An 18,209-nucleotide genomic window follows, 5' to 3' on the forward strand; every position below is an offset into this window, starting at 1 on the left:
CAGTATGTCTCATTTCCATGAGAGCTAGGAGGTGAGGATTACCACAGGGGAAACTGGATCAGTAAGAGGTTCTTAGCAGAACAGGCAGAACCCATACTCTTAAAGGAAGTGCTGGGGGGAAATGGGCGGGGGGATGAGGTAGACGTTGACTTTAGACCCAACTCTTGCAAATATTGGTTCCTGCAAGGTCAGAAGAGGTGCTTAATAAATGCTGATTGAGTGATTGAGAGTAAAATCAGATCCATGCTGAAGGAGGAGGTCGATTCTGCCCTATCAGCATGTTTTTAACAACTGTTTTATAAATGCAGATTGTTTAGTTGCACTAGAAACATTTTTGTTTGCTTGTTTGTTTGTTTTTTCTTTAAATTTTTTTTGTTGTTGTTTGTTTGTTTTGCGGGGCAATGGGGGTTAAGTGACTTGCCCAGGGTCACACAGCCAGTAAGTGTCAAGTGTCTGAGACCAGATTTGAACTCAGGAACTCCTGAATCCAGGGCCGGTGCTTTATCCACTGCACCACCTAGCTGCCCCGAAACATTTTAAGAAGGAGAAATTCCACTGGATCTCATGTTTAGAACATGTTTAGATAAATATAAATGCCTTTTTAAAGAGGTGAGATGGTGTCCTGGTGGTTTATTTTTTCATACAACCATAACTTAATGGAATATTGATTAACAGAAGCATTGACCACATTGTGCAGAGACAACATTCCAAAGGCAGTTGGTTTCTTTTTATGTTAAACGAAGCATCAGATCACAATTTGGAATCATGACCATGAATTTTAAAGCTTTTAACATCTTAATTATCTGTCTTCTGTATCCATCTTATTGTTGAGTAGAATTGTTTACTAAGATAAACTGCTTACTGCTGTTGGATCTCCCTTTTGGAATTATGTACTCCCTGTGACATTGTTATCTTTGGTAATGGGAACACATTTTTTTCCAATAACTTTGTTAATGTGCTGTAAATGTGCTGTAATGTGCTGTGAACAGTTGGAAAACATGTGTAGTGAGTATGGTTTTATTAAATGCAGAGTTAGTGGAACTTTTCTAATGTAATTCTCAATCCACATTCAAGGCACTGGTACTTTATATCCTCTCATTTTTAGGGACAATTATCTCCAGACTTAAAGCTGGAAAGTCACTGGAATGATGGTTTAGAAAAGGATTACAACTTTATGGTTTTTAGATTTTTTATACTAGCTTTGAGGAGCAGCTAGGTGGCACAGTGGATAGGCTGCTGGAGCTGGAGTCAAGAAGACTCATCTTCCTGAGTTCAAATCTCACTTCAGACACTTACTAGCTTATGACCTTGGGCAAGTCACTTAACCCTGATTGAAGGAAATGGCAAACCACTCCAATATCTTTGCCAAGAAAACCCCAAATAGGGTCATGAGAACTTAGAAACAACTGAAAGGACTGAACAACATACTAGAATTACAAATGTATAAATTGTTCATAGAATCTAGGTACTGAAAACAAGAATTGATAAAATCATGATTATCAAAGGAAAAAGAAAAGGAAGGGACCATTTAGATAAATTTCCTTGATTGGTAATAGTTTAGATGACTTCAATTAATAAGTAATTACTGAGGATTTTCTGTGTGTTCAGAAGCCATTTTTCATGGTCTTTTTTCTCCTCTTGTTTCCCTGCCAGAGAATGGTGAAGAATCTGGAGAAGGAGTTGATTCTGCTAAAACAAGAACTAGCCATACATGATAGTCTGGTAAAGAACTCTTTGCCCCTGTTCCTCCTGGATCCGCCTGCCCACCTGCTTGTGGCCTGCATAGTACTGAGGGGGGAATCCTCCACTCGTGGAGCTTTTTTCATTTCTGTCCTCTTTTCATGGTGTCTACCCATAATTCTGAGCATACAGAGGGCCCTGCCTCTTAATGAGGGACTTCTACCACAGAGTCCTCTATCCCGACACCAGCAATTCTCATGCTGCCTTAGAGCCCCAAACTGAAGACTCGATTTCCCTATTTATAGCATTGGAAAATAATTCAACATAGAGTCAGAAAATCTGGTTTCATATTTTGGCTCTGTGACTAAATAAGAAGAGGACATTTAATGAGAAATTCACCAGACTTAGAGATAAAAAACTTAAGTTCAAATCCCAACTTTGAGAGTGATAAACTGTGGTCCCTGGCCAACTCACTTAACTTCTGAGCTTCAGTTTCCTCATCTGTCAAATGGGGATAATACTTGCATTACATCGAAGTTTGTTGGGATGCTTCCTTGATATAGACCAGAATGCAAGGATCAGTTCTCATGAGCTGGCATCTCCTCCTTCCCTGTCCCAGTGCAAGTACAGTAAAGTAGTTTGACTTGAGTTCTATTGTTTTTAATGAAACATTTTTCAATTTTAAGGCCAACCGTGCTATGGTCACCTATGATCCTATGGATGAAGTCCAAATAGCTGAGATTAACTCTCAAGTTCGCAGGTATCTGGATGGATCTCTGGAAGAAATTGACGTGAGTAGCATTTTCACAGAGCTGCTTGGAGGCCGGAGCATTTTATTCACAAGCTGCTTAGCTAATAGATGGATTGGGGGCATTCTCTAAACATTTCATGAGAAATTAGACCCTACTGTCATAACTCCCATTGCTTTAACAGCTGTTCCAGTGGAGGGGTTAATTGCAGTACAAAGTGGTGAGTTCCCCAGGAAGTAAGGCTCCCCATCTAAGTGTGCCCAAAGCACAGGCTAGAGAACCTTTAGAAAAAGGATGTGTGTTAGGGGTAACAACTCCTACTGTGAATCCTGGCATGGGGAATAATGGATCTTAGACAGTTTTAAGACTATCCTCAAAAGCTGTCAGTACACATATTATAATATGCAAACATTAAATTGCCAAAGATGACCCAACCAAAGGCAAGGAAAAACTTGTCAGGCCTTTAAAAAAAATTATTAAATTTAAACCCGATTTTTAGATCAAAAGGAGTACTATTTTTAAAAATTACATTAAATTAACATTCTCTTTTAAACAATATTTTAAAATTAATTTCATTGTTTTCATTATTTGTTAACCAAAGTACATTTTAATTTTTTTTTGTTTTTAATTCATGAAAAGTGTTTTAACTATTATTTTTAAGACATAAATTAAGTTTTCCTCTATATCTAGCCAGGCCATGTCTGCCAAACTAGAGAAAGGCCAAATTCTTTTTGCAAATGACCAGGGAGGAGTAAGTGGATTTACTTTATTTAACATACACCTTTTTAGGGCAGCATTTGGCTCTATAAAGTAGATGTTATCTAAAGCCTTGAAGCACCAGTCTCAATGAATTCTAAGGGTCAGTTCTATTGTGACTTTGTATTATTAATATACATAAGATTGCACTTTTCAGCTCTGAATTCAGATCCTTTTGTGTCTATTTGTATTTTTAAAAAACCACAACAAATAAGTCTCATGTTAAGAGATCTGCATCTATGTAATATGTCGCTCCAAAGAATCTACAGTTTAGCTAAAGGAACCAAATTTCTGTTAGAAAGATGCATCCTGTGGCCCAGGGTACACCCCAGTAAGTGCAGTCTAACCTCTGTATTGTTTTCTTTTCCTCAGATAATTAACCTCCGACAGATCCAGGAGGTGTTTAACCAGTTCAAAGTGGTTTTAAGGTAATAATACCCTTCTCCCCTATTGCAGAGCACTGAAGTGGGAGTGAGGGTACCTACCCTCTTCTGCACTCTGTTAGTAAGCTGTTAAATCAGCTTGGGGTTTAATAGTACTCTGTGTATCAGTTTTCCAAGAACAATGTATAATGCATGTTTTGAGTGATGCTTTGAGCTCATTGAACTCATTCATTCAAGGGCCATGTATTAAGCTCCCATTAGATAGGAGATGCTGTCCTCATTGCTATTGGCAATGCAAAGATGAATAAGAGGTTGTCACTGACCTCAAAGAGTCTTATATCTATGGAAGGTACTATAGTGGGTCACTTATTTCATAGCGTTTATTCATTCAAAAAATATTTATGGTGGGGACTAATTTTCCATGCAATGAGATCTTTTCCTTTTGATCACTGAAACTTTTTAATTTTAACCATTTTTTACTTAAAAACATTTTCTAAAATGTGTTACATGGGCAAGGAAGGCCTTATTTGGGAGAAAAGGATGGGATCTTTGGAAATGACTGTGATTTAAGAACAAAAGGCATCAATAAAACTTATTTTTAAAAAATATATTACATGCTTCCCTACCTTCTTAAAGAAACCAAGGGCACTGAACATAATCTAATATCTTCCTCAAGACACAGAATCATCAGATCATTACTGTGAGCATCAGTTTTGTTGCCTGGTTCTATAATGCAGTGATGTATTTTCACTTGCTTATGAGGTCAATATGGTTGCTTGTCCCTATACTAAGTATCCCTGAACTGCTGGTCTTTTGGGTTCTCACTCTGCATCTCCCACAAATCCAGATTATTACCTGTCATTCTACTCTGCTGTCAATGGTACATGGTTATGAACTCTCCACCACCACTTATCACCTTTAGCCATTGCTGCTTCACATATCATAGACTCATATGGTAATAGAGTTAAAGGGGACGAAAGTTAACCTGTTAAAATCTGCACAGAAATGAGAAACCAGATAAATTTTTTTTGGAATCTTAATATGTACAGTCAGAGTGAAAAGGCTCAGAATGAGGAAGACCTGAGGTTTTTTCTACAAAGCTAAATTTCTGGAGTTGGGTTGGCTATTTCAGCAGTAGAAAGCCTGTCAATTATTTACAGTTTCATAGCTATTCCAAATGATTGCCTCCTAATAAGTGAGATGCTATTATAGTATGATTTAAATTTAATATTTAAAAAATAAAAATCATTTCCACACCTATTTTGATAATTGAGTTTGTAAACTCTCTCTTTTGTAACCTGTACTAGAAACTATTTAATAAATACACTTGAGTGTGATCATTGTGATTTTTAAAAATATATCATTTGATGTTGTAGTTGTAAATGATAGGACTCCAATATGGAGTCACTTGGGACAAAAGTGGTCCTAATGAACATAAGCATGTCAGTGATACTTTTTCCACTGCCCTGATTTATTTTGAATCAATGAATATCCTTGACCCCTGATTGGAGGAGCTCCTAGTGACTACAGTGGCTTTTTTCTGGACAACCTCCCCACGCATACCCCCACCCCCTCACCCAGTTTCTAGTCCCAAGTAAAAAACTATTCCACCTGAGTCTGGCACCAATAAGTGACCCTGAGGAATTCCCCTACCACATCTGCATCTAATGAAGAATGCACCCTCCCACATCTGGTGCTAATTGTCTGCCCCAACTAAACTCACCTTTAAGGTGTAAGACTTCTTGTTTAGGCCTCATTCTGAGCATGTATTCCCTCTGAGTTCTTTCCACTATACACATTTCCTTACTACAAGTGACCTTGGCTTTGCATGGCCAAACCTCTGTGTTGAGTGTGTGTGTGTGTGGCTTCTTGTTGCACTGCACAGTAATAAAGCTCATGCTTGCACTAGCTTTCTGAGTATCAATTTTCTGTAAATCCTTGAACCCCATATTCTTGCTCTCAGCCAAGCCATGAGGCCAAGTCGAACAATGAGCTTAGAAATGCACGTTTAAGATGAGCATTTGAGTTTGCCACTTACTCTCTGGCCAACTGATTCTCCGAGTTTTCAAATGTCTCAATGATACTGGCTCTTGAATATTGATAATGAGCCTCAGCTTGTCACTTTCCCACTCAAAAACCTTCAGTAGCTCCCAATTGCCTATAAGATAAAATATAGATTCCATATCCTAGCTTTCAATACCTTCCACAATCTAAGTCCCACGTCTCCAGATTTGTTTCATTCTCTTTCCCTTCATGAACTTTATATTCCAGCTAAACAGAACTATAAACTCTCTCCTAAATTCAGTACTCAATCTTCTATTCCACATCCATTCATTCACATAAGCCCTCCTTCTCTGCCTTTTATAAATCCTTGTCTTCCTTTAAGGTTCGATTCAAGGGGAAACCTCTTTTGTCAAGCTGCCTCAGGTGCCTCCAGTGTTAGTGACCTCCTCTTCAATTTTTCTTCTGTCAAACTTGTTGGTGTCCATCCTGTAATTCCTCCCGCCTCCCACCCACATAATCTCCTTGAGGACAGGGACAGTTTTGTTTTTGTCAGGAGGGCTTATCATACCTGACACATAATAGGTTCTTATTAAATGTTCTTTGAATTTAATGCCAGACCATTGGGTCACATAATGGAAATACAGCATCAATATTACAAGGCATTTAATATGAAGTGGAAGCAAAGAGTTCTCTCTCGTGGGTTTTTTTTAATTTCATATTTCTTGCTTAGATAAATGCTCAATATTTTCAGCTTGACCTCCAAAGGGAAGTTGCTCTTTCCCTCAGTAACTAATGTCATTCTTTCTCCAAAGCCAACAAGAACAAGAAGTGGAGGCCAGCTTACGTAGAAAGTACACCCTGATAAACAAGAATGATTTTGCGGCCATTACTGCAGTTCAGAAGGTAGGGGCTTGCAGGGCTTCTCTAGACTGGAACTCCTGCTTGGCATATTCCATCACCAGACCTTTTCCAGAGAAAGTGGCTTGCATTGGGGCAGAACTAGGGATAAAATAGGTAAGGGTAAGATGCACTTTGGACTCCCAACAGGAGCCCACACTCTATCAAGAATTCATCTGAAAACAGGCATCAGTGATTAACTTCTCCAGCAGGCCTACTCAAGGGCTAAGGATTGAAGAGATTATGGCCATGAAGTCAATTAACCATCAGGCCTAATCTTTGGGAAGAGAGGACTCCGATTAATCATGGGACAGAATTCTAATCTTTGCCTGTCTTTGGGACTGTCCTTATTCAGGCCGGACTGGTTGATGTGGAAGGCCACACGGTAGGAGAAACAGATGGACAAGGGTTTGGGCTTGGTGTTGCACCTTTCTCTGCTAAGCCTGGGAAGAAAGGCAAGTTCAAGAAGTCATTCAGGGACATCACTGGGTGAGTTGCCTCCTAAGGCTACTACTTATTCTTGCCTATCCATGTCGGACCTTTTCACTGTTGCTCAGGTTATTGACTCATAAGGAAAAATGATTGTAATTAGCCCAATTTCCCCTTTTAACTACGGTTCTTTGTCACTCTCTGAAAGGGCTAATTTGCCTTCAACAGAATCTTAGAATATGCTCTGAGAGGCATTCTAGTTCAGTCAGCCCCCTGTCTGATGAATGAATGTCTTCCATAACATCTTTATGAGGTCATCATCATCCAGTCTCTACTTGAAAAATTCTAGCAACAAATAACTCGCTATTTCATGGGGTAACTAATTTCATTATTGGACAGCTCTCACTATTAGGAAGTCCTTCCTTATAATGAGCTGAAATCTGTCTCCCTTCTATTTCTATCTATTGATCCTAAAGGAGCAATATATATTCGGGGAGTAATTCATTAGAAATATTAAAGACCCTATACTTACCCTCAGAGAACTTCCATCCCAAAAGAGATGGAAAAAGAAACATGGACATACCAATGTGGGGAAAGCACTTTGTCAGATAGGAAAAAAACCAAACAAATAAAACCCAGTATTCAGGCTGATTCCAGGGTTGGGGTGGAGGGACTTGGCTTGCATGATCATCGTGGTCTTCAGCTCAATTCATCCAGAAGCCTCCTGTACTCCAGATTTCTTTCCATCTTGTCTCACAGTTGAAAATCACAAGATCAGAATTTTGTGAGTATGATTCTGTGTTCTATTGTCTTTACTTCAACTGACACATTGTCATAATTCTCACCTGGGAGACAAGATAGGGAGAAAGCTGAAGTATAGAAGGCTCCTAGAAGAACTGAGATGGAGGCCACAATGATCATGCAAGACAAGTCCTTCCCCATCTAACTCTTGAATCAACATGGGTACTTTTCTTTGCATCTGACAAAATGCATTCCATGCATCGGTATTTCCATATTATTTTTTCTAAATGTACATTCATAGAGGACAAACAAGGAAGGAAAGATGAGAACAAAGGCTTCCTTGTGTTAAGAAAGTGGAGATATAGGGGGCAGCTAGGTGGTACAGTGGATAGACCACCGGTCCTGGATTCAGGAGTACCTGAGTTCAAATCCGGCCTCAGATACTTAACACTTACTAGCTGTGTGACCCTGGGCAAGTCACTTAACCCTCATTGCCCCAGAAAAAGAAAAAAAGGAGAAAAGAAAACGCTTGAGGTAAAGGTTAACATACCAGGAATAACAGATAAGCCATCTTCCTTTTACTACAGGAAGAGGTGGCCTGCCCCACCACAGCATCTATGAGAAGAGCAGGGTTCTGCCAGGGCCAGGCTATCCAGGATTCTCACCCCATATCTTTTTTCAGAACTTTGACCAAGAAGGACGGCCTTGGCAGCCCTGTGAGTGGGAAGGACGAAAGTATTTCCACATCAAGGACTCAGCTGTTATCATCCTCCAAGGAAGTCGATATCAAAGATGTGCCCTCCTGTGATCGGGAAGCCTCCAGCAGTGAGCCTATTGCATCAGATTCCCCGAAGGAAGATTCCCATACCACTAGGTGACTTCCTTTAAAGCGTGTCTCCTCTCAGAGGCCAGGAATCTGGGCTAAATCTAGCAAGCATCTATTAAGAACCTGCTGTGGTGGGTGCGTTTTAATGTGGGGCAGCTAGATGGCACAATGGATAAAGCACCAGCCCTGGATTCAGGAGGATCTGAGTTCAAATCCAGCCTCAGACACTTGACACTTACTAGCTGTGTGACCCTGGGCAAGTCACTTAACCCCCATTGCCACGCAAAAAAAAAAAAAAAAAAAAAAAAGAAGTGAAGGGAGGCCAGGGAGTGGAACAGTCCAGGCACAGGTAACCGTTGTGTTTCCAGGTGGGGTCACGTGTGAGGAAAAGCAAGTAAGCCAGTATGGCCAGATGACGGAGAGTGTAAAGGGGAGGAAAAGATAAGCAGCCTGGAAAGGTAGGAAGGGACCAGCTAGAAAGGGCTTGAAGTGCCAAACAGAGGATTTTAGAGTTGATTCTAGAGGTAAGGAGAAGGCCCTGGAGTTTAGTAAGGTGGTCAGACCTGCACTTTAGAAAAGTCACTTTGGGGGCAGCTAGGTGGTACAGTGGATAAAGCACTGGCCCTGGATTCAGGAGGACCTGAGTTCAAAGCTGGCCTCAGACACTTGACACTTACTAGCTGTGTGACCCTGGACAAGTCACTTAACCCTCATTGCCCTGCAAAAAAAAAGAGAGAGAGAAAAAGAAAAAAAGAAGTCACTTTGTCAGCTGAAGTAGTAGATAGATAGAGGGAAGAAGAGACTTGAGGCAGGTTGACAAAGTATAAAGCTATTGTGATAGTTGGGGTGAGACATGAGGTTCTGAGGACCCTTATTGGGGATGAAAAGAAGGGGATGTATACAAGAGGTGTTGTGAAGGTAGAAATGACAAGATTTTATAACATACTCGATCTATCAGAGGAGTAGGGGAGGAATGGAGAACGACACCCAAGTGGACTTGCTTATTGTTGACAGTAATAGGGAAGTTGGGAAGGTGGGAGGGTTTGAGGGGAAAGAGAAATTCTGATTTGGATGCATGTTGAGTTTGAGATACCTATGAGACATCCAGTTTGAGATGTCCAAGAGACAACTGGCAGCACAAGGTTGGAGATAGAGGTGAAATTAGGGATAGATATAGAGATATATAGCTCAGAGGATCTCCTGCATGGAGATGACAACTGAAGCTATAGGAGCTGTTGAGATCACCAAGGGAGGAAAGAGGGAAAGAGGGCATAGGACAGAGCCATGGTTAGTAGGTATAACCTGGATGAAGATCCAGTAAAGTAAACTGAGAAGGAAGGGTCAGCTAAATAGAAGAACCAGGAGAGAAGTGTCATGAAAATCTGGCAAATGCCCACAAGAAGGGAGGAGTCACCAGTGTCAAGGAGGTCAAAAAGGATGTGGGTTTTTAAAATGTTATTAAGGGGGCAGCTAGGTGGCACAGTGGATAAAGCACCAGCCCTGGATTCAGGAGTACCTGAGTTCAAATACAGCCTCAGACATTTGACACTTACTAGCTGTGTGACCCTGGGCAAGTCACTTAACCCCCACTACCCTGGAAAAAAATGCCATTAAGAGATCATTGATCACTTTGGAGAGGTGATAATTATTTGAATGTTAAGTTTGGAAGCCAAATTGCAGAGAAGTAAGTGACAGAAAGAGAAATGGAGACACTCAGGATAGACAGCTTTCTCAAGGAACTTAGCCAAGAAGGGGAGGAGAGATATAGGCTACCAGTAATGGTGGTTGGAGCAAGTGAAGACTTCTTAAAGATGGGAGAGACATGTTGTAGCAAGTCTAAGGACAAGTAACCCAAGACTGGAGAAAGAATGGGGGATGATTCTGGGGCAATCTGCTGGAGAAGATGGAAGGGCATTGGATCAAGGTTGCATTAGAGTGGTTTGCCTTAGTAAGGAGAAAGGCCACCTCTTCATCCTAGACAAGAGTAAAGGAGGACGTAGTGGGCAAAGGTGCCTGAGAGGAAAAGAGGAAAGGGGAGGGGGCAGAGAAGGAGCTCTAAGTGAATGAGCTCAATTTTTTCAGTAAAGTATGAGATGAGATCCTCATCTGAGAAAGTAGGGAGAAGATCTCAATCTGAGAGAGGAAGCATGAGGAGGAATGAGAAGATTTGGAATAGCCACTGTTGTGAGTGGGAGAGCTAACAGATCAGGGAGATAGAAAAGAATTACCTTACTTCCCCAAGCTTACCTAATATAAATTTGTAATAGTCCCAGTCAGCTTGGTTTTGTGATTTTTTTTTTTACAGCTCTATTCAGCAGTATGTGGATAGAAGAAAAGGTGGTGGATGGTGGAAGTAATCCAAAGATGGGGTTTGGCTAGATGTGATTGACAATAAGACTAGAGAACAAGGGATTTGAGGGTGGTGTAGAGTTCAACTGGTTCACCAAACAGTCAAGATAGGAAAGAGAGGAGAAAGTAGTTGTTGCAGAGGTGATAGCCTGGAAGAAACAGGAGGATTGGAAGTCATGGTAAGGACAAGAATAGAAAGATGGGATGATAAAAGATTATGATCAGATAAAGGATTACAAAGAAGCGGAAACTTCATCCTCTCGTTCCTAGCAAGGAGCTGTGGGGCCATGACCACCGCTAATGTAAGAGTTGAAAATAAAGCTTACTATGTCAAGATTTCTTTTAACATTTCCTCTCCTCCTTGGTTTCCCAGACCTGGCACTCCCCCACCTAAACCATCGGCTTTGAGAATTTAAAATGAACGTGGCAGTGAGATCAACCGGATCTACAAGCAGAACAAAACCATACTGAATGACGGAGGAAGAAAGCCAGTGAGACTGCCCAGAGGATCAATTCTATCAAGAGAGAAATGACACTACCAAAGAAGCCTTGGATGTACAGAAAACCGTCCGGGAAGAGCAAGGTAATAAAGGGTTACCTAGAGTTCAAGAAAAGGTCCTGGAGCAGCTAGGTGGTGCAGTGGACAGAGCACGGCTCTGGAGTCAGGAGTACCTGAGTTCAAATCCGGCCTCAGACACTTAACACTTACTAGCCTGTGTGACCCTGGGCAAGTCCTTAGCCCCCAATTGCCTCACTAAAAAAAAAAAAGAAAGAAAAGAAAAGGTCCTGGGCAAGTGGGAGTCAAGTATGAATGAAACAAGGGCCTTCAATGCCCTGGAAGGGGGTTTCTCTTGAGATACCTGACTGCATCTGTTGTTGCAGCTCAAGGGCCAAGGGAGGAGCTCTTGGCTCTTAATTCCAAGCAGCAGACCAGTCTAGAACAGAGGATCCCAAGATTCTCAGAAGAAAAATCCAGGCTTACCATAGGGGAAAATGTCAGGCCCTTGGCTGGTGGAGTCTTTCCCCCTTTACTATTTTTGCCCGAGTTTGTGGTTGGTTCAGTGTAGCCTACAATTCCTCATCCTCTACTTCTCATCTCATGATCTCTATGGCTGATGCCACAATGGCACTGTCATGCCCCAGTACTAATGCTATTTCACAAGCTAATTCCTGGCTCTGTTTTATCCAGGGATCCTGATAAGAATCTCTGAAGTCACATGATCAGGGCCTCTCTGTTGGTGGGAAATTAGCTCCTGCCCAAAGCCACCCCAAACCCCATTGGTCCTTCACCTATTCTCTAATGAGTAGTGGTAAGAGGACCGACAGTCCCCTGTCATCTCTGGTCACATATACAGGTTTTAGTAGTTGTGACCAGTGGTCCCTCCCATGACTCACTGCCTACATCTTCTCATCTTGAGGCAGGTGATTTGCACCAAGTTTCACAGACACCTTTCCTATCTTGGTGCCTTTTTGTTGGAAGCCCAGATTGCAGGATTGAGCTGGGGACCACTTGATACTTGTTTGGTGGAGATTCCTGTTTCATTCTAATTACTCTAGTGTGGACTACCTCAGAAAAAAACAAACAAAAACGAAAAACTGAGCTCAAGGCTAGGTGAAAGGTTGCTGTCCACCCTGTGTCTGACATCTTGTGGTTTAAGATAAGGAACTCCTAGAGCAGTTAGGACTAGTTGAGCACGAGAACTGTCCTAGGTGCTTTAGTCCCTGAGGGGCAGCTATGGCGTGAAAACAAGGATGCAGGATGTGGAGTCAGAGTCCAGAGTTCAGATCTAGGCTCTGCTACTTAACTACTTCACCTGGGTCAAGTTCCTTTCCTCCTCTGTGGGCCCATTTTCCTCCTTGTAAAATTAGGGGATGCCCTAGATATGTCTTATGGTCCCTTTCAGCCCTAAATCCTATGATTCTATGCTGTCCTTAAGATCTTGGAAGAGCCAACAGTATCTCTTCCTGGGCAACAGCCTAGGTCATTTAGAGGGCATGAAGCCAGCTTCTGTTTCCCTCCTGCTCCAACTTCAACCCACAGGGGAATATGAGAATAAAGGGCTGATGATCATTGATGAAGAGGAATTCTTACTGATTCTGAAGCTGAAGGAACTCAAGAAGCAGTACCGGGGAGAATACCAAGACCTGCGGGACCTCAAGGCTGAAATTCAGTACTGCCAGCATCTGGTGGACCAGTGTCGCCAACGATTACTCACAGGTAAGTGGCCTTCTGTCTGCAAGTCTGCCACTCTACCAGCAGGGGGTGCTCTAGGGCACCATTTTAGAGAAAACAATTTTACCTGATTAAAGGGCCAAGACCTCAGGATGGGGGCGGGATGGAGAGGAGAGGAGCTAACTGTCAAGGTCAGCTGACAAGGTCGCAGAGTCAGTATACAGAAGTGTTCTTATTCCTTTAGGAGGTGAGAAAGTAGTTTTTCAGGGATAATGTTCTTTCAAACTGGATAGAGCCTGTAGGGCAAGTAGCCATTAATGGGCAAAAGGATCAGCCATGCTCCCTGGGAGCCTTTAATTTGAAAAGCCAGATGCTCTCTTTCAGGAGTCCTTCAAGACAGCCAGCTTGCTTGTAGGAATACATCTAGCAGAAAAGCCCTATTGAGAGACTCAGAATCTATTCCAAATTCCTATTGCGGGTAACTTTTATCCTTGAAAAGGTCACCTTACCCACATGGTATATGGTGCTTCTCTCACTCTGAAAATGGTTCTCTAGCCAAGATTTGTGAAACCGTGGCAGGGCAAGCCTCCCTATACCAGTTCTCTGACTTGTCTCTGGGGGGTATCAGGCCCAGCTGGCTGTGGATGGTTAGGCAAGTGTGAACACTGATTACTCTTTAGGAGGTGTGAAGATATTTTCCAAATGTGAAGGTATGAAGAATCTCTTCATTCCAACATGATAGTTGGAATAATGGCCTGCTCTCAGCTGGCTAAAGGATAGAGAGTCCTGACAGTCTTTTAAAACAAAATACTCTCTGGCAGCTAGGTGGCGCAGTGGATAAAGCACCAGGCCCTGGAGTTAGGAGAATCTGGGTTCAGATCCGGCCTCAAACACTTAACACTTACTAGCTGTGTGCCTGGACAAGTTACTTGACCCCAATTGCCTCACTAAAAAAAAAAAACAACCAACCCACACACACACACACAAAAATACTCTCAAGGATAGGAGCACATCTAAAGGAATTCTGCAAGGTAGAGGAGGGAGGTTATTGTACTCCCACCCCCATCCATGGCATAGAGTCCATCATGAGCCAACTGAGTCAGTGAGAGGAGTGAAGTTCATGCTGACAGCCATCAGGAATTGCCTGCATGTTACAATGTAAAGAGCTTTGTCACAAACCTTTCATTGAACCTGCCTTCAGCTGTATTCATCCCCCTGAGCCTTAGTTTTCTCATTTGTAAACCAGGACAGTACCACTTGGTTGTTTTGAGGAAAGCACTCTGTAAACCTTTAAGTTACTATAGACATTCTGATGGTCTCTGGTGCAATAATGTATTTAAAGCACTTCACAAACTTTAAAGCCCTATAAAAATGTTAGGAATGTTCATCATTATGGGGAGAAGTCAGGGGACTGTGTGGGCCAACAAGACTCCTCTTCTCCATGGTGCCATCTTCCTCCTTTCAGAGTTTGATATCTGGTACAACGAATCCTTCCTCGTCCCCGAGGATATGCAAGCGTCTCTGAAGGCTAAGGGTAGCATCAAACTAGGCTTGCTTCCCCTGAGCAAACTCACATCACTGGTAAGGTAAATGGGGGTCAGCTTGTGAAGCTGGCATGGAGTGGGACCCCAGCAGCCTCAAGGGTAGAACCCAACCTTAGCTGCCAGTCTCTCCTGGCAGAATGAGCTTACTTAGTCAGGCAATGCTAGCCAAAGAGAAGAAGCCAATGGCTTTCTTCAACATCTGTGCCCTATTGAGGGAAAGACTGGTAGAGAAAAGGGCATCTGGCCTGAAATTTTACTCTTCTTCTGGCCCAAAGTAGTTTCAAGACTAGGACTGGTTCAGACTAGCCAGAAGTTGGGTTAGTCCCACTCCAGTGGTTTAGGAGGATCTAGTAGCAATTGCCTGTAGAGTCCTTCACTGAGCTACTTCAAAGCCATCCAGATGTTGGAGATGGTATGACCACTATCCCACTGCCACCACCTCCTCTGCCACCCTGCAGGAGAGGAAAAGCCAGTTCACCCTTTGCCCTCATCTCCACTTGGTGCAGATGGGCCACCTCCAGAAAGGTTATGAGCTTTCGCTAGACAATGTAGCCTATTGAAGGAGCAGCGATTAAGGCCTTTTTACCCACTCCCAGGCCCCCGTGCCACAGGGACAGTCCTTCAGCTCACCTCAACCTCTTTTTCACCTCATCTCTCCCAATCATCAAATTCTCAGATCCGCTTCTAGTGACATAACTCCTGGGCTAACCTGATTCCAAGGTCAATCACTTCAATGCTGTTCTCACAGACAGCCCTCATTCAGTCATTCAGTCAGTCAATGTTTATTTTTTAGGTAACTCCTAAAATCTAGGGAATGAAGTTTATAGAAGGCACTTTTTAAAAATTGTGATGTGAGGGAAACGTAAGGGCATCCAAATTAAAATCAAGACAGGATCCCCACAAAGAAAATCTCTTACAGGAAGAGAAATCATCCAACAAACAATTATTGAAAACTGAGCCAGATACAAGTCCCGGGGCCAGGCCCCTGAGGAATACAAGGCTCCCCTGACTTTTCACACACCATCCCTGAGGCCTGGAATCACCCCCTTTTCCCCACGCCCTTCTAGAGATTTGTTCATGTTCCCCTTCCTCCAGGATACCTTCCCACCCCATCACTCCAAGTCCACATGGGCTCCTCCCACATACTTAATAATGTCTGCTTGTGATCTAGTTATGTTTTCTCTTTCTCACTATTAGATTGTAAACCCCTTAAAGATAAAGACCAGGTCTTTTGTACCATGTGTCCCTAAAAGCTAGCTTAGTTTCCTTGCATAGAGTTGGTACTTTGTACATATTTATGGATTGAATAGAATTGAAATGAAAATTTAGATACAGTCACTGCCTTCAGGGAACTAGTCCTAGATGGGAGCAAGGTAAGACCCCAAGGGGTCTGATAAGGCAAGGCCATATGTGTACATGTCACATGAAAGGTACAGATTAAAGGAGACCTAGGAGATGGGAGTCTCCACCTTCTGCTGGGCCCGGCCTTGACTCTAGGCCACTCCTCCATCTGCTTCCCCATCTAAGTGGCCAAGATCAAGATCATCCCCAGCCAGAGGAAGTAACGGGATCACACAGATGGCGCCCACTCCATGTCATGCTGACATGAAAATGGCCCCCAGGACTACTCAGCGGTCTTTTCACGGCTTCCCCCAGAACTCCCAAGCTTCTCCCTCTCAAACTCCAGATGCTATCCTTTCCCCTTGCTCTCATAGGACTATCTCCCTTCATCACCTCCTTATTGAAAAAAAAATTGAGGACAGGTATGTGAGACAGGCTTTGCTTGTTACCTCAAAATATTCACTTCTCCTCCTGACCTGTCTTCCTTCTCTTCCTCTCAAAGGAAGTGGTATTACTTCTCCTTTCTGAGGCAGGCCCCTCCTCCCCACTCCCAGTCCTCCTGTCTTCTCCAGGACCCTGATCTCTGAACTACCTCCTTTCATTTTAGTATTCTCATCCTCACCGTTTTCCTTTTAAACATGTAGCCTCTCATTCATGAGTGCTCACTTTCCTTGACCCTCTACTATCTTGGTTTCTACTTCTACTTCTCTAACTACAGCTTCTTTATTTCCTTTTTTGGAATCTTCATTCCACTCCTGGCCTCTAACTGTGAGTGCTCCCCTAGATTCAGTCTTTGATTATTGTTTTTTTTTTTTATATTTTTATGTTTTGTCTTCCTACCTAGATTGTAAATGCCTTGAGGGCAAATACCATGTCTTAGACCATTGCCCACAGTACTAGCACTTTGCCTTGCCTTTAAGAAGTGGCTGAGGGGGCAGCTAGGTGGCGCAGTGGATAGAGCACCAGCCCTGGATTCAGAAGGACTGAGTTCAAATCCAGCCTCAGACACAACACTTACTAGCTGTGTGCCCTGGCAAGTCACTTAACCCCAATTGCCTCACCACAAAAAAAAAAAAGTGGCTGATACACATTTGTGGATTTATAACAGGTTCCCTCCCACTCCCCTTAAAGTTCCCTGAGCCTCCTACAAGGGCTGCCTTCATCCTGTCAGAGGAATGAGGCTCTTGTTCCAAGTTAGTCCGGTTGGAGCCTTTCCTGAGCCCTCAGGTCCTTCCCTTATGGTGTGGTAAAATCGAAATGGGATTTGGGCTTTTGGTCTTGTCACATATCTGGGAGTTGTAGATTTCTCCTATTAGATGCCTTCAGTGGAGAAAGGAAAGAGAGCAGCTATAGATGCCTGGGGCCAAGGCTTTGTCGACAGGACTCCAGCAACCAGCCTTGGAAAGGGGGACACTTGCAAGCCTCATTCAAGTACTAACTTCTCCATGAAGTTATCCCTGGACTTCCAGGGATCCACATGGGACCTAACTGCACATTATATTCTTTTTTATGCCTGTAGCATACTAGATACAAATTAGAATTTGTATCATCTGTGTCCATGTTTTATCCTACCCCCACCAGACTGTAAGTTCCATGTGGGCAGGGAACGCCATATTGTTTATATTTATATTCTCCCCTCGCTAAGCCCCTAGCACTGTCCTTTGCACATAACAGTCACCTGATAAATGGTTGTTCAATACAGCTGAATGAATGAACTAATTGATTTCCATGGCCCTCAAGAGTCAAGGGACTCTCATAGTTCTGGGAGACTGTCCAACCACTTAATGGGCTTAATGGGCTGTTCTTTTGGCCTTCCCCATAGGCTGAGGATGATGAAGATAAATTTGGCCAAATCCAAACATCAGTCCTCCCTGACTGTCCCGACTCTGTCTCTTTCTACAATGCCAGAATGAAGTTGGACCAGAAGGTAAATTAAGAATAGGATACTGTTCTTACCACTTTCTTTCAATGAGCTTGAGGTATTTCAACCATCTGCTTTCTCTCAGTTAATACTTGCTTTGATTTAATTATGATAAAAGGGAAAGTTCTTTGAGGAAGAGTAATTATCGTATTTGTCCAGGTATACAGCACACCATTGTAGCAGAATTGTTCTCCCTGTTTCATATATGGGGAAACTGAGGAACACTGAAGCTAAATGAGTTGGGTCAATATCATTAACATAGGCTGACAGCAGAATTTTGTAGGTGATGGGACCAGAGATCCCTCCCTGAATCACCTACAGTGTCTTCCACACAATAGTCATCTGAGGAGTGCTTAAGAATCCAAGAAAACACCCCTGTGTGGGGTCACCACACATCCAACACTCTTTCCCTGTGG

The 18,209-nt window shown here is 42.7% G+C and overlaps 1 protein-coding gene across 1 annotated transcript in view; it reads left to right on the forward strand.

The window, feature by feature from the left end:
• The window catches only part of KIF9 (kinesin family member 9), an 84,081-nt gene that overhangs the window by 64,995 nt on the left and 877 nt on the right, over positions 1-18,209 (forward strand). The window contains 12 exon segments of the mRNA XM_043978199.1: positions 1,654-1,722; positions 2,367-2,471; positions 3,558-3,613; positions 6,385-6,475; positions 6,825-6,958; positions 8,322-8,513; positions 11,188-11,285; positions 11,288-11,341; positions 11,344-11,397; positions 12,856-13,032; positions 14,453-14,568; positions 17,695-17,799. Of these exon segments, the coding sequence (XP_043834134.1) occupies positions 1,654-1,722; positions 2,367-2,471; positions 3,558-3,613; positions 6,385-6,475; positions 6,825-6,958; positions 8,322-8,513; positions 11,188-11,285; positions 11,288-11,341; positions 11,344-11,397; positions 12,856-13,032; positions 14,453-14,568; positions 17,695-17,799 (1,251 nt within the window).

The sequence above is a fragment of the Dromiciops gliroides genome, chromosome 1, assembly GCF_019393635.1.
Source record: "Dromiciops gliroides isolate mDroGli1 chromosome 1, mDroGli1.pri, whole genome shotgun sequence".
Lineage (NCBI taxonomy): Eukaryota > Metazoa > Chordata > Mammalia > Microbiotheria > Microbiotheriidae > Dromiciops > Dromiciops gliroides.